General features: G+C 39.2%; 1 protein-coding gene across 1 annotated transcript in view; it reads right to left on the reverse strand.

Annotated features, from left to right (window-relative positions):
- Positions 1–13,687, reverse strand: part of epas1b (endothelial PAS domain protein 1b) — a 50,849-nt gene that overhangs the window by 11,016 nt on the left and 26,146 nt on the right. Inside the window, exons 3-7 of the mRNA XM_015362793.2 lie at positions 9,283–9,428; positions 8,547–8,631; positions 7,122–7,240; positions 6,015–6,217; positions 1,687–1,793 (exon numbers count right to left, since the gene is read on the reverse strand). Coding sequence (XP_015218279.2) covers positions 1,687–1,793; positions 6,015–6,217; positions 7,122–7,240; positions 8,547–8,631; positions 9,283–9,428 — 660 coding nt within the window. The remainder of the gene's footprint in view (positions 1–1,686; positions 1,794–6,014; positions 6,218–7,121; positions 7,241–8,546; positions 8,632–9,282; positions 9,429–13,687) is intronic.

Raw genomic sequence — 13,687 nt, forward strand, 5'->3', positions numbered from 1 at the left:
GCCAACTGTTATTGAGCAAGATAAATTCACTGCTACTAAATTTAACACCGTTTTTTTTTCATAAACGTAAAAGAAGGTAATTATCAGTAAATATCTAGCTACAGGAAAGCGGTACTCCAGACAGTCTCATTAAGCCTTAATCAGGTTGCTCTTGCAGGGTAATGACACCTGGCTGGAATACAGCAAGCTGTCAGCCTGGCAGATGTTAGGCTGTTATTTGTTCTGTCACAGGTTGAAGATAATAAGATTCAAGACATCTTAATGCAAGCTGGGGCTTTGCATAATAGTTCCAATCTAATAAGCATTCTTTGAATTGTATTCATAAATCATACATACATTTGAAATTTAATTTGGCAGCAGATATTGCCTTGGGTAAACAAAATGTCAATCTCAGCTTCAAAGGTCGTTTTTTTTGTTCATAAAGTCCTGTGTTTTGTTTGTCCATTTGGTAACAAATGCTTGCTTGTAGTTATGACCCAATAAAAAAAAAGACTACCCACTGTAGATAAGAGCAATGTAAAACACTTCAGAGGTATCAGTATAGTACCCTTAAAACACATTGAAACTCAAAAGGCAAAATTGAACTGGGTCCCCCGTTTTAATTGGGAGACTCGCAGCAGTTATGGAATAAAATAAAATGAGGTCATCAGGTTCAAAAAAGATCCTAATAATTCTGAACTCTTGTACTAGAAGTTCCAGGCTGACCTACAGTACCTGAAATAATCTTTTGAATTTAGTTTAAGATGTCCCCGCTCAGAAGGCCTAATCGGATCGCACTCTCATTTTTTTTCCACAAAGCTTAACAAATAAGCATTAATTAGGCTTCTTTGCTGCAGTAATTAATGTATGGGGAATGGAAGAGCTAAGGCTGTCACGCTTCAGCCACTTGTTTTTCACCATGAGTAAATGACCACATGAGCTACAATGAGAAATTGTTACCAAATGAAAACAAAAGGTGAAAAAACCTTGGTTTGACTTTTGAGTTTCAAAATAACAATTGTATTGACTACTTAGAGGACCAGGATAGAGTGATTTATTCTTAGACTCAGCTTTAAAGTCACAGCAAGTATAGTATAAAGTACTCTTCCTCTGAGCGCAGCTCTAAAATTCTATTTTCTCTCTCTCAGTACATTGCAAGACTTACCATGCTGCTAAAGAGATATGAATTAGCATGGGCACCTCAGAATATTTATTTGGCCCTCCTGGCTCCTTTGATAGTTTAGTACCTAAGTGAAGGAACCCAGGGTTTTGAGTGACCTGGCTTGAGAGCCTAACAGTGCTTTGCGTAAATAAGTGCTTTCTTTTATCCATACTAACTGAACTTACTTTTAGTTTCTAAATGTAATCTCATGTCGTTTTTTTCACTGTGGAGTATGAAGTAGTCCCACTTAGTCAAGACCAAGCCAGGAATAAGATTTTTTAAATGATTTAAAAATGAAAATATCACTTATCACTTACAAGCTATGTTTAGTTTCTTTTGGGTTTAACAGAAACCACAGATATACTGATGCAGGTGCGGAATCTGTATTAATTCTTTAGTTCTGCTTTTTCAGGGGAGCATCTGCAGCTGCAAAGAAATTTTGAGGTTTCTGGGGGCTGGCTCTGAAAGGGACCCTTAACCAGCAAGCAAGAGGAGGAGACGAGAAGCTGAAGGTAAGGATGCAAAGGGTTGCGCTGGACACTCACAGTTCTGGTGGCTCTTGGTCATGCTGTCTGAATCCAGTGCATGGTAGAACTCGTAGACTGACCGTCCCAGCAGATCCTCTGGGCAGTACCCCATGAGCTCGGTCACTCTACAACACAGAGAGAGGTGCTATCAGGAATATAGTTCTGAATCTGTCAATCCGAATATTTTCAGGAATGCAGGAGAGTTCCGAATCTGTCAGTGCAAAATACACACAATTAGACAACACGGGCACTCATTTCAGTCCTGGGAAAAGATTCAGGTATGCACTTTTAACTTCATAGCTGTGCAAGCAGCCTTTCTGCAAATTAGATTTTTAATGGTTTAATTTATTAACAACCAGACATGAATACAAAACAAAATCCGCCCCCTGTACATTAACAGCCACTCCTGAAAAGAAGAAAAACCCCACAACAATGATATGAACAGGAAACAATTTTAATTTTATGTTTATATGAAATGTGTGAATTAGTAAAAAAACATCTATAGTATATTTCATAAAAAAACGATAACAGATAACAGATATCACAAAATTCAGTTGAAAACTGACTGAATTTGACAATTTTGGTTCCAATTTCCAGTCAAATAAGATTCAGATTGCAATGATAAAAATTTATCACACCTCAGGTAGCTAAATATACATAAAAAATGTAACCCATGCAAACAAATCAAGGGTTTGTTTGCCTTCAGCCCTTAGTCCTTATTTAAGAAAAACTTCACTTTCTATGTCTTGTTACAGCACCCAGCTGGTATGAAGCAACCCTAATCTCCAAATTAAAGCCTTTAAATTACCCATCGTCCAATAATCTATTAGTCTTCTGAAGTATGGGAAGATATTGCCATACTGCAATTAATTGATGTCCTGTACATTATTTTATAAAACAATGGTGCCCAAAACAACTTTCACTTCTGAATGTGTACTTTGAGTAGGTTTAAACAGAAATCAAATTCAATCCAGCAACCACTTGTGTCTGATGCTATCAGTTCAAGGGACGGTTCTCAGTCAAGCAAGCAGGCACTGTGAACAAACCAATTACTTTTTAGAAAGATAAATGAGCTTGTCACAGGATCGGTCCATTATTGCTAATGATGCCTGCTGTACCACATTGTAAACACATGAAATACTAGAGACCTACTGTATTCTTGTCAATAGGTTAGAGAGAAATCTATAATGCTTTGTTTTAACAGCCAGTGGGACCACACTTTCCTTTAAAAGAGCAATATAGCGGCCTTACATAACATTGAGGATTTACAGTAATGCAATACTCATCCCACGAGCTTATCTGGACTTTTCAGCAAAAGCAATTTCAAAATGACTGTTAAAATGTAGAATAAGCTTCAGCTGGCTGTTCTCAACATTTGCAATGTGGCCCCATCACTAGCAGCGCAGAATTGTTAATTGTCAACTCTGAGTCCAGTAAAAACACTTTAAAAACTAATATTTCCGTTACCTTTTAGCCATTACTTAAAATAATTCGATAATTAGGTATTGGCTCACTCCCAGGACAAAATCCAGCCTGGCTTTGTGCATATTACAGAGTAATGAAAATGACAGATTACAATTTACTGACTGATGGAAAACAGCCATGGCAAATGGGTACAGTAGCTTCAACAACTCAGGCTGGTGGGAGCTATGTTGCTGGGCAGGATTACTGCGCTTTGATTTATAGTGTAAAATGAGCTCGGTCACGAGGCGCCCTGACGCATTCACATGAGCCAGGGCTCTCATCACTGAGCCCCAGCTGGTGAGAAGACACTTCCCTGCTTCCCTCACGACTGGCCAGGCAGGCGGAACAACACCTCTGTAACACGTCTGTTAGTGCAGTAATAGTGTTTTTTCCCCCATGCAAATGCGTAAGTAAATGTTTACATCTGAGATGCCTTCCTCGCGGTCTGAGATTGACAGTGGATCATCGTCGTTTAGCTCTGTTTTCTGTCTTTGGTTTCTGTTAACATAGTTTATTCCAGTTTACATATTTATTCCCAAATAAAGATACAGAATTCGGCAAAAATGTTAAAGAGGCATCACAAGTAATATCAATTACTGCTGGAATGTGACCAATCCCAGAAGGAAAGGGAAGGCTGGGGTGTCTGTGGGCCACTTCTTCTTGGTGCCAATGACTGTGACCCTAGCCTGGCCTTTTCTGACACGCCATGCATCTGGACACAGGCTGTGCCTTACAGAGCCTGTGCACTACACAACAGTGAAGAGCAGCAGTTTACAGTAGGTCTCTTCCATTCATATTTACACTTTCTAAGGATAGACAGGGTCAAAGCTTTATTTTTTTACACTTTCCTCTTGATTATTTTTTTTAAAAGGATAGAAATAACTGTTCCAAAACAAAAATAATTCCTTTACCATGTTATTCTGGCATTCTTAAAATGTTAAAACTATTAAGCCACGTATAGCGTATAATAATTTATTCAGTACATCCATGAATAAAATAGGTTGGTCAGATCACAATATTAAAATGTTCAGCTTCCCCATACATAGAGTGTTGTGGTTTCTGTAGCTAAAACCAAACCAAAACCAGACTATAAAGCAGTGAATGGAGAAACACTTAAGCAAAGCAGTTTTTAGGTCCTGCGTATTTACAAAAACATAAAACAGAACAAGTGTCTGAGGGGCTTTGTTCAGTTTGGCAAGATGATTCCTGCTGGCTGATCTGACTGATGTGCTATTCAGAAGCTGCTGTAATTACGACTGGCATAGGGCACGTTACATATTTTCATCAGGTCTGGGGACAAAGTGAGCAGTCACTGGATTTAGGCCAGACTAACACTACCTGCACAGCTAAGAGCCTCCAGGATCTCTACATCTGCTAGCATAGCTTACTGCATTTCCAAAGAACTACAGAGAATCATTACAACTAGTTTGCAGATCCTGCATTAAATTTAGAGATATAATTAACGTTAGTCAGAATTAGTTTTCTGTTGTTTCATTTCTGTATACAGCAATTGTTTGAAGAGTTCAAGCACATATATGTGTGTATTAATATGACATTAACACGTGTGAATATTATAGAGAAGTATGTCACATGCAAACAATCAGTATTTGTATTTTTGTACATTTGTATTTTTTATTCTGCTGTGTATATGCACAGCCTGTATTCACTTGTTTTTCAATCATGCAAAAACTGAAGTTGGAAAAATAAACAGTGTGATAAAAAATGAGAAACTGTCTTTATTTTTAGCTTTTAGTCGGTAAAAAAAATTGTAGTGAAGAAAATCATTTTACAGGAGTCTCATAACTGTCCAAGCTAATTAAATGTGGCTCAAGAAAAAAATCTGTAGTCGTCCATAAAAGACTCAGCAAAATTGGTTTTGCTCCCATGCACCAAACAAGTTTCATATTTTAATCTAGGCTTGTCATAAAGCCTGAACATGCCATTTGTTTTTTCTTTCAAGGAAGAAAAATGTCAGTTGTGTTATATGATGAGTGAACTCTATACTTTTTACAACAACGGAAAGTTATGAGTGTTTTCTTTCTGCTTAAGAAACAGCATTTCCTTTGTTTAAACCATTGAGGAGTTGGCCAGCATTCCAATGTCTGAGACATTTAAGGGTAAAAAAATGACAATTATTTAATAAAATATTAAAGGCTGATGAAAAGTTTTAAAGTTTTTGAACTTTTGAATATTTCCTCAACTGTAGTCCAATCTGACAGTTTACTGCGACTTACATTTGAAACCATTTATACAGCTTTTACTGGAACAATCTACAGTAGGTGAAATGCCTTGCTCAAGGGAATAACAGCACTGTCTCAGTTGAGATTTGAACATCACCAGCCTTCCAGTTACAAATCCAGAACCTTAACCACTGCTTCACACCACAGCCCAGCAGTTCTTATTGAGTTAATTCAAAGAGCAACTACACAGCAATTGTCAGGAAAGAATTAAAATGTCAGGTGGGATATTTCATAGGCTAATAGGTTATGGCACTTACTCTGTGAAATGTAAACGTCCGTGGCTTAAAGATTTTTTTCTTTAGTGAATCAAGTATAATAAAGAAATCAGATAGTGTTTTTTTCATACAGATCCTAACCACACTAGGCAGGTGGATGGTTTATCCAAAAGATCTTTTCACTGAAGGCAACCAGTCTGAAGTTCTGAATTATTTCTAGTTCACATTGTTTTATCACAATCTTATAAATGTGTAGGTTATATCATACTCTATTCAAGTAGGATGATCAATGGAGAATTGGAACTTTAAAAAACTGCGAAGAGTACTGCTGTGCAGTCTGCACTTCCAAAGAAGTGCCGTTCGCACTGTGCACACTGTGTGTTGTTCTGCAATGATGGATCTGCTTTGTGATGGCCACATGCCTCACCTGTCATCGCAGTAAGTAAACTTCATGTCCATGCTGTGACGGCTCAGGAAGGTCTTGCTGTCCAGCGGCATGTCGATGTTGGAGGGGTGTGGGATCGGCACGCACATCATGATCACACAGGTCAGGGGGGGTTCTTTGAAGCCACACAGCACATGAGGGGGGCAGCTGTTGTACACCTTGAGGTGGCCAGTGCAGTGCAGAACCTGAGAGACAGGGCTAGATATGGAATTACTGGAGTACTAAATAACAGAGCTTACCCATAACAGGAAGCATACACTGCAATGTGATGCAGGCAGGAGCAAAAATATTAAAGTACTGGCTTTAACAACATCAAACTAAATTTACATCACAGTGTACTCCAGGGGATCCATAAGCCGCTGTAGTGGAGCTTTCTAGGTATTTGACAAAATTTAGTTTAATCCAAGTTTTCAAGAAAGCGGTAGCAATCCAACTTTGTACCCAGAAGTTAAGCAACATGGGACCTGGTCACTAATGTGTTGGGAGAATGCAAAGGAAAATGAGGTTGCTGCTGTGAGTGGTTTTGATAGATCAGTAGGTGGCACTCTATCCTATGCTCCAGAATTTCTAAACCAATCCCACTGTACAGCCACCATGGACACTGTGCTGCTCCACAGAGGCAATGTCCTTCAGATGAGATTTTAACCCAGATTTTGACTACCTGGTCATGTAACATCCCTTGGCACCGTTTGGAAAAGTAGATGTTAGCCCAGATAAAATTTGAGTTTGAGCTTACACAGTCTGACCTCTCTGAATTTCTCCCTTAATCCAACAGGTAAATTCTCATTTCTCCTCCAGTCGGCTATGTACAGGGTCTGCTGGCGCATAGTGGCTGCCACACATCACCCAGGTGGTGCTACACACCTGTGGTGGGTGTAGTGGGTCCCCTCCCATATGTAAAGCTCAGTGGGATTCTTTGGGATGAAAAGAGCAACACAAATGGAAGGAAATATTTTTATTATCTCAATAACGGTAATTATTTTTTTTTAAATGGCTCTGGCAGAAGGGTGATCGTTGGACATTTTGTGTTGCGGCGTGGATACCTGTCCAGGTTGGTAGGCATGCGCACAGCAGGCACAGGACTCTTACCTTCCAACTGGCAGACTTGAGGTTAACAGTGCGCCCTCGGCTCGTCACTGTGCACTTCATCCTCATGAAGAAATCCCTCTCTGTGTTTAAGTCCTTGTTCTTTTTGCCAAAGCCTTGGCCTATGGACAAGATTAGCAAGCATTTCATCCCGGCTTTTCCCCCCTCATGTAGCATAATCATCTTACAGCAGTTTAATTCTCTACCACCAGGACTTTTCCACCACAATGTATGTTGTGTTAAGCAACCCTCATAATACCATCAGAAAGGATACAAATGTGAGAAGGCCATTAAGCCCATTTGATGCTTCACTGAAAAAGTGTATGAACTGAAATTAAATCCCAATGTATAAGTTTGCAAGCGTTTTAGAAGTCAGTAACCGTCATGAACAGAACTGCGGGCAAGTTGTTAAACTTTGTGGTGTGCGATGGAGATCCTGTGTGGAAACTGCAGTGTGAGCAAAGCATATGTAAAGGTTACGGTGGTTTTTCTATTGTGAAAAATGCAGTTGCTTTTTCTAGTTATTCAAAAAGAGAGGTTTTTTTTCTCAACCATTCTTCCCATTCAGACATTGCTGACAAATTATTGCTTTATACTGTAATACTGAAGTGAAATTTCGAATTTGTTCCTTTCCAAATAAGGCAAGAGGGAGGTTTGCTCTTGTATCCACACTGTTTTCAAGGTTTATTTCCAACTGCAGGATAAGACAGGCTAGATAACTAGGGATTTCTCAGTCCAAAGGGCAGCGATGAGATGGTGACATCATTACATCCAGGTTCTACAGAAGGCCTGTATAAAAGTAGCAAAGCTAAAGTGGTGCATTAATTCAAAGTTCATTCTGGAAATACGTCATCTGATGAAAACAAGATAATGCTCTCAGTCAGTGGAACAAACAGCATAAAACCAGGCAGATCATTTAGCACATAACAGGTTATAAGAGATAGCTGCAGGTAAGCAAAATAATTTTTTTTTATGGGCACTCAAGCCTGATATATTTGCAGTAAGTAAATCTGAATCTCAGTTATTTTATAACAGAGCAAAACCTTATAATAAAAAACCCCAACATTAAATGCTTATTAGCTTCTTAACCTAATTTGTTTCACCTTCAATATGTGATAACGTTATCAGTCTGAGAGTGCAATGTCCATTCTCTGCCATGGAAAATACTGTGGCGGGAATGCCCTTTCAATAAAACTTCAGATTCCCAATTTGAACACTTCAGTTTAGTTAACTGCGCTTCAGACAATGAGTTAATGATTCCTCTCAGCGTTGTGGATGCTCCCGCAATATAAACAAATGGGAAACCGCATCTGTGACACTCAGCTCAGGATGCAACCTGCACTGTCGAATTCCAGATTTGAATGTGTGACGTGATGGGTCATAAAGCATAACGCTGATCTGGGATGGGAAGCAATGAGGTGTCAGTACCTGGTTTGAAGCTGAGGTTCTCCCGGATTTCGTCATGGTCGCAGGGGTGAGTGAAGTCAAAGATGCTGTGTCCTGTCAGCTCCACCTGGGGAAAAAAAAATCAATCACTGCTTCTTACCAATGAACGTTCTACCTCGGCACCAGGCACACTCCCCCCTCCCCCAGCAGAAGCCCAATGTTCAATACACCAAACAAGCCAATGGCTCCCCTCTCTTTTGAAATCGATTTCACTGCATGAAACTCAGAATGGATTAAATTATTTAAGAAATTGCTTCAACACGAAACACAGGAAACACGACAAATTTGATGAACCAAAAAATAAAATATACAAATAACATATTAACATACACAAAATTTAGCAATGACAACTCAAATTAAAATGATCTCATTTAAATTATCCCAGTGAAGACTAATTTGTGGTAAAAGAAAACAGTAACACAGTAGGGATGTGAAATACAGTTTATAAATACATACACTATTAAGAATAATATGATAATTAATCTGATTATTAGTATTTAATACTGTAAATAGGCTGAGTATTATTTTCAGGTGTACCTCTACAGGAATGACTGCAGCATTTTTATCATATTTACAACAGAGTATTAGGAAATGTCGTGAACAATGCAACAGGATTTAATATTAGACGTGCAGACTACTTTCAGTTTAACAATTCAAAGTTATGTTAATTTTGTTACGGACTCTGCAAACCTGAAGCTTGTCAGCTCAGTGAACACACCTGTGTGAGGCCCAGGAATTTGTTGATGTTCTCAGACAGGAAGATCATGTCCCCGTCCTGGGTTACCACAGCAATAAATCCATCCAGAGCCTTCAGGTACAGGCTGTCCATCTGTCTGTCTGCCTCACTCACATTGTCAGGCCAAGCTGCAGAGAGACATCAGAGACTGACTCAACACCTTACCAACACCCACTTCACTGAAAACCACTTAAGCTCTTTTAAGAAATTAGAATCATCAATTTGAGATTAAATGGCTACAGTACACCAAGATGTAACAGAAGAAAGTGGAAACAGATGGGCCAAACACTGGCAGAGATTACTGTTCATTTGCCTGCGTTAAGGGTCCAATTGGAAGATGCTGCAGGGTACCCCAGCTGTGGTCTTTGTGTGCATGTACAGTATGGATGTATGAGTCTACGTAGAGGGAGGAGGGACAGTTGAGTTGTTTGCTCATTTTTCAGGCCCTGGCTCTGGTCCAAAACAAACCAACTAGTCCTCATCCTGCTTCTCTGTGAAAACTCCCAGACTCCTTGACCTTAACACTGACGTCTCCCACATTTTTTTGCATTTTGTTTCGTCTGTTAATTATTTATTTTTTGAAAGCATTGTTTCTTTGACAAATAGGTTAGAAAAATAAGCAATTTCCAACAGCTGTCGGGACAGTGGGCCTTCTTTTGTGAAGTTGGGCTGGGGAAGGGAGCCTTTTGTTTCTGTAAAGAGGTGAAGAAAAATCAAAATGTAAAAGCCGCTTTTAAAACTTGCGAAAAAGACGCCTCTTTCTTCCCCCACTAGAGTGTTGAAAATAAATCTATACTGAGAATTATTTCCACCACAAGAGCTAAGCTAGCATTGTGAAAGCAACCTGTGATTCCCCACCCCAAAATACATACCATAATTTCTAAACATTTTCATGAACAATAAAATACAGTGATAAATAACTTTTTTCTCAGGGACGGCAAAAACTCCAGAGTTGGACGGTAAACAGAATTAGTTTATTCAGAGCTTACCATCTAATGAGCTCTAAAGATATGTTTCAATTTGGGATTCTGAGTTGGTTCATTTAGACAGTATTTGTGTTTTGGGGATTTCTATCCCCTTCCAGAAACAAATCTTTTGTCTTCACCGGTTTAATTGGGAGGACTGTAGCTTTTTTTGCCTAATTATATTAATATTACTTTTAGACAGTTGGGATGGTTTGTCTTTGTCAAAAAAACAGTGCCTAAGAAAAAAACAGGCAATCACCCCTTTAAACACACCAGTTAACTGCTCTCAAATTAATTTGTTTTTTGTTTCTGCTGTTAAAAGGGCACAATTGCAAGACAATATATATATATATTTTAATTATGCACCGTGCCGAGTATTGTTTACATGAACATGTCTTTGTGACAAAAATAGCACCTATAAACAGGCTTTGATTAATAACGAGCAGCAGGATGTGCCCTGTGCTGATCTTCGGAATCCAGCTTCCTGTAGTAAGTGGCCTTCCCTGTGTGTGTCACCCGGATTAATCCTCAAACTCTTTAAACAGCTGGGATATTAAAAATCAAAAGCATAACAGAACATAGGACAAATACAAGCAAAAATAACTTTTTTAATGGGAACACTGAAGTGACTCTTTAGACACTTGGCTCTGATGCAAAATATTTACTGAATTTGATTGGAAAATGTTGGCCAGCAGAATGTGAACGTTTTTAAGTAAAACTTAAATAAGACGACCTATTGAATGGTGTGCATACAGCATTTAAAAAATGAATATTAGCATACAAATACTTATACAGAATTAGTACACCCAGAATTTGTTGATCCCATCTCAAAGCTACGTTCGAGAAAGTTGTCAAAACCTATATATCATTTTCAGGTAGTCGCAACTTTCATCACTCTTATTTCAAAATTCTCAATTTTTTTCAAACCAGGACAGTGTAGCACATCACATTGGGAGAACGGCACTGATTCTGAGAGAACGTGACCTGCACAGTATGTTCTCCCAGTAATCATTCTGGCCTTTCAAAAACAGGGGCACAAAAGTGTTGTAGTGGGGGTACTGCATCTTTTAAAGATTAGGGTTCAATTTACATTAGTACTGTAGCATGTTTCAGATCTGCAGACTAAACTGTAATCCTACTATTAGGTCTGTTTTCAAGGTACTACTGTTTTCTCATCATGTAATCTACATTAATAGCAGTAAAATGGTGTCAGTGTTATTCTGAGAAGTAAATGAGGCTTTTTCAACAGAACAATAGTCTGACCATTAAGAAAATGAAATGTTCATCTGAGATGAAGGATTTCAGGTTTGGTGGAGGTTGCAGGAAAGAGCACAAGAGTGTACATCGGACTCTAGACTGAGGAATACCAGTCCATCCGGGTCTGACTGCTGGGGACGGACTTAAGAAAGTGCTGCAGAGATTCAGCACAGGGGCTGCTCTCTCCTGCCATCTCAAGAATTGCAGGACAGCGGGCAGCAGAGGAGTGCAGGTGCGAGGTGGCTGTGTTTATGAACCAGCCGGAAAGACATACAGCGAGTACACAGCCACACGGCGCCAGGGCTGTGCTGTGTTTTGGCTTGGCTGCGACTCAGAGGGCTCTTCTCACGACAATCACCAGCATTCTCCCCCAGCCTTCCTGATCGCTGCACTCCCTTCCAATGACATTGCTCCAGGGCTTCAGATAAACACAATCTCCCATCTCCACAAACAATCTGCCAGCGCATCGGGCTGCTGCAGCTCTGAGGGCTGCCCACAACAGGAAAATAAGAAAGCCAGCAAAGCAAAGCTGTTTTGCTCTCCCTTTTCTCTCCTCTCATTTTCTTTGTGCAATATTTGCATTGCTTTATCTAATCCACTTTACAAACATGTTTACTTTGCATGGCATGATGCCTGGGCAAACACAAGATTGCCTGTAATGCACTGGTGTAAAGTTACAGTGGCCAGCGTGACATCCGACGTACGGTTACTAACTTTAATGCTGATTTCCATCTGAATAACTTTCGCATCAAGTGATGTTTTCTTTCGTAGTTTCTGCAGGGTTTATTTGACCTTGCATTATTGCAAACCCAAAATTAATTCCCACCCGAGCTTCAGCTAATATATACAGTATATAGGTCAGGTGGGTAGCTGCGTCAGCATGCGTAGGCTGCAAAAGAACAAGTAATAGGTTTATTCCATGCTGAAAAGAGAAGAAAGAAAACACAATGTTTCAGCCGTGGAGCCGTGGAAGAAGGCTCCACAGCTGAAACATTGTGTTTTCTTTCTTCTCTTTTCAGCATGGAATACACCTATTACTTGTTCTAATATATATATATAGTAATATATTGCGTATCATAATAAAAGGCACTTGTTTAATTAAAACGATTGACATAAAAAACCCAAATCACGTCACAGGTTCAGAAACAGAATTGTAAACAGGAACATCGGTAAAAATGTCACATCACAGCAGAGGAACATAGTCTGACAATTGACACGCAAGGGAGACTTTTGGTAGGCCATGGGCTGAGAGGACACGCAGCAGTCACTGCTTTTTTTAGCACTGTCCGAGCGCAGACGGAGGAGGGTAATGCTAAAACAATTACCAAGCCTTTGTCTTACTTCCTCAGCAGCTTATCTCATCATGACCTCCAGATCAGGAGACTTACTGTACAGTACATGATGAGCAACTTCTTTGTATCTGGAAATCTAAGTTGGTGGAAAATTATCATTTGAATCTGGACAATAGTTCTGGCCTCAGCCATTCGACCCACAGCACTCTTCAAAGTACAGCAAGATCCAAAGGATTCCCATTTTGACGGAATCATTTTTCCTTCTTTAAGTACAACTGTTCTCTTCCTTTTGGAGAAAGGAGCCCCGGGACTTCTGTGTAACAAGGTGTGCTGTCAGCTCTGATTCTTTTCTCTGCATTAAATTATCATCTTTTGTAATGTCTCCTGACGCATTTCTTTGAGGTTTAAATCTGAATTGGTTCATTAAGAGGACAGAGGGTCTAAATGACCTTTTCCCTCCTGATTTTCCAGATCATAATGCTTTCATTTCAGGATTAAAACCCCAGGGTAAAGCATGTGGCATCCCAATATTTAGTGATATGATTATAGTGCGAGAACAATAAAGCTGTTTTTATTTGTGTGAAAAAATATCAGGAAGATTAATGTTGAAGTCCAGTTATTACATACTAATCACTATAAATTCATGTGGCAGTTAGTATAATTTATAAGGAGACAAACGGAGATATCAATTTGTACGTTTCCCAATCTAGTGTCTTGTATGAGTCTTGGTTAACCTTTGAAATTAATTGCATTTTGAGCAATAAAGTATGGGCAACAAAGTGTTTTTTTCTGAATCCCATTGCATCATTTGTAAAGATTCACCAAGCATTTGATCTGCCACTTAACATTAAGGTTTGTGTATTAAAGAGGAAA

The sequence above is a fragment of the Lepisosteus oculatus genome, chromosome 17 (assembly GCF_040954835.1).
Source record: "Lepisosteus oculatus isolate fLepOcu1 chromosome 17, fLepOcu1.hap2, whole genome shotgun sequence".
NCBI lineage: Eukaryota > Metazoa > Chordata > Actinopteri > Semionotiformes > Lepisosteidae > Lepisosteus > Lepisosteus oculatus.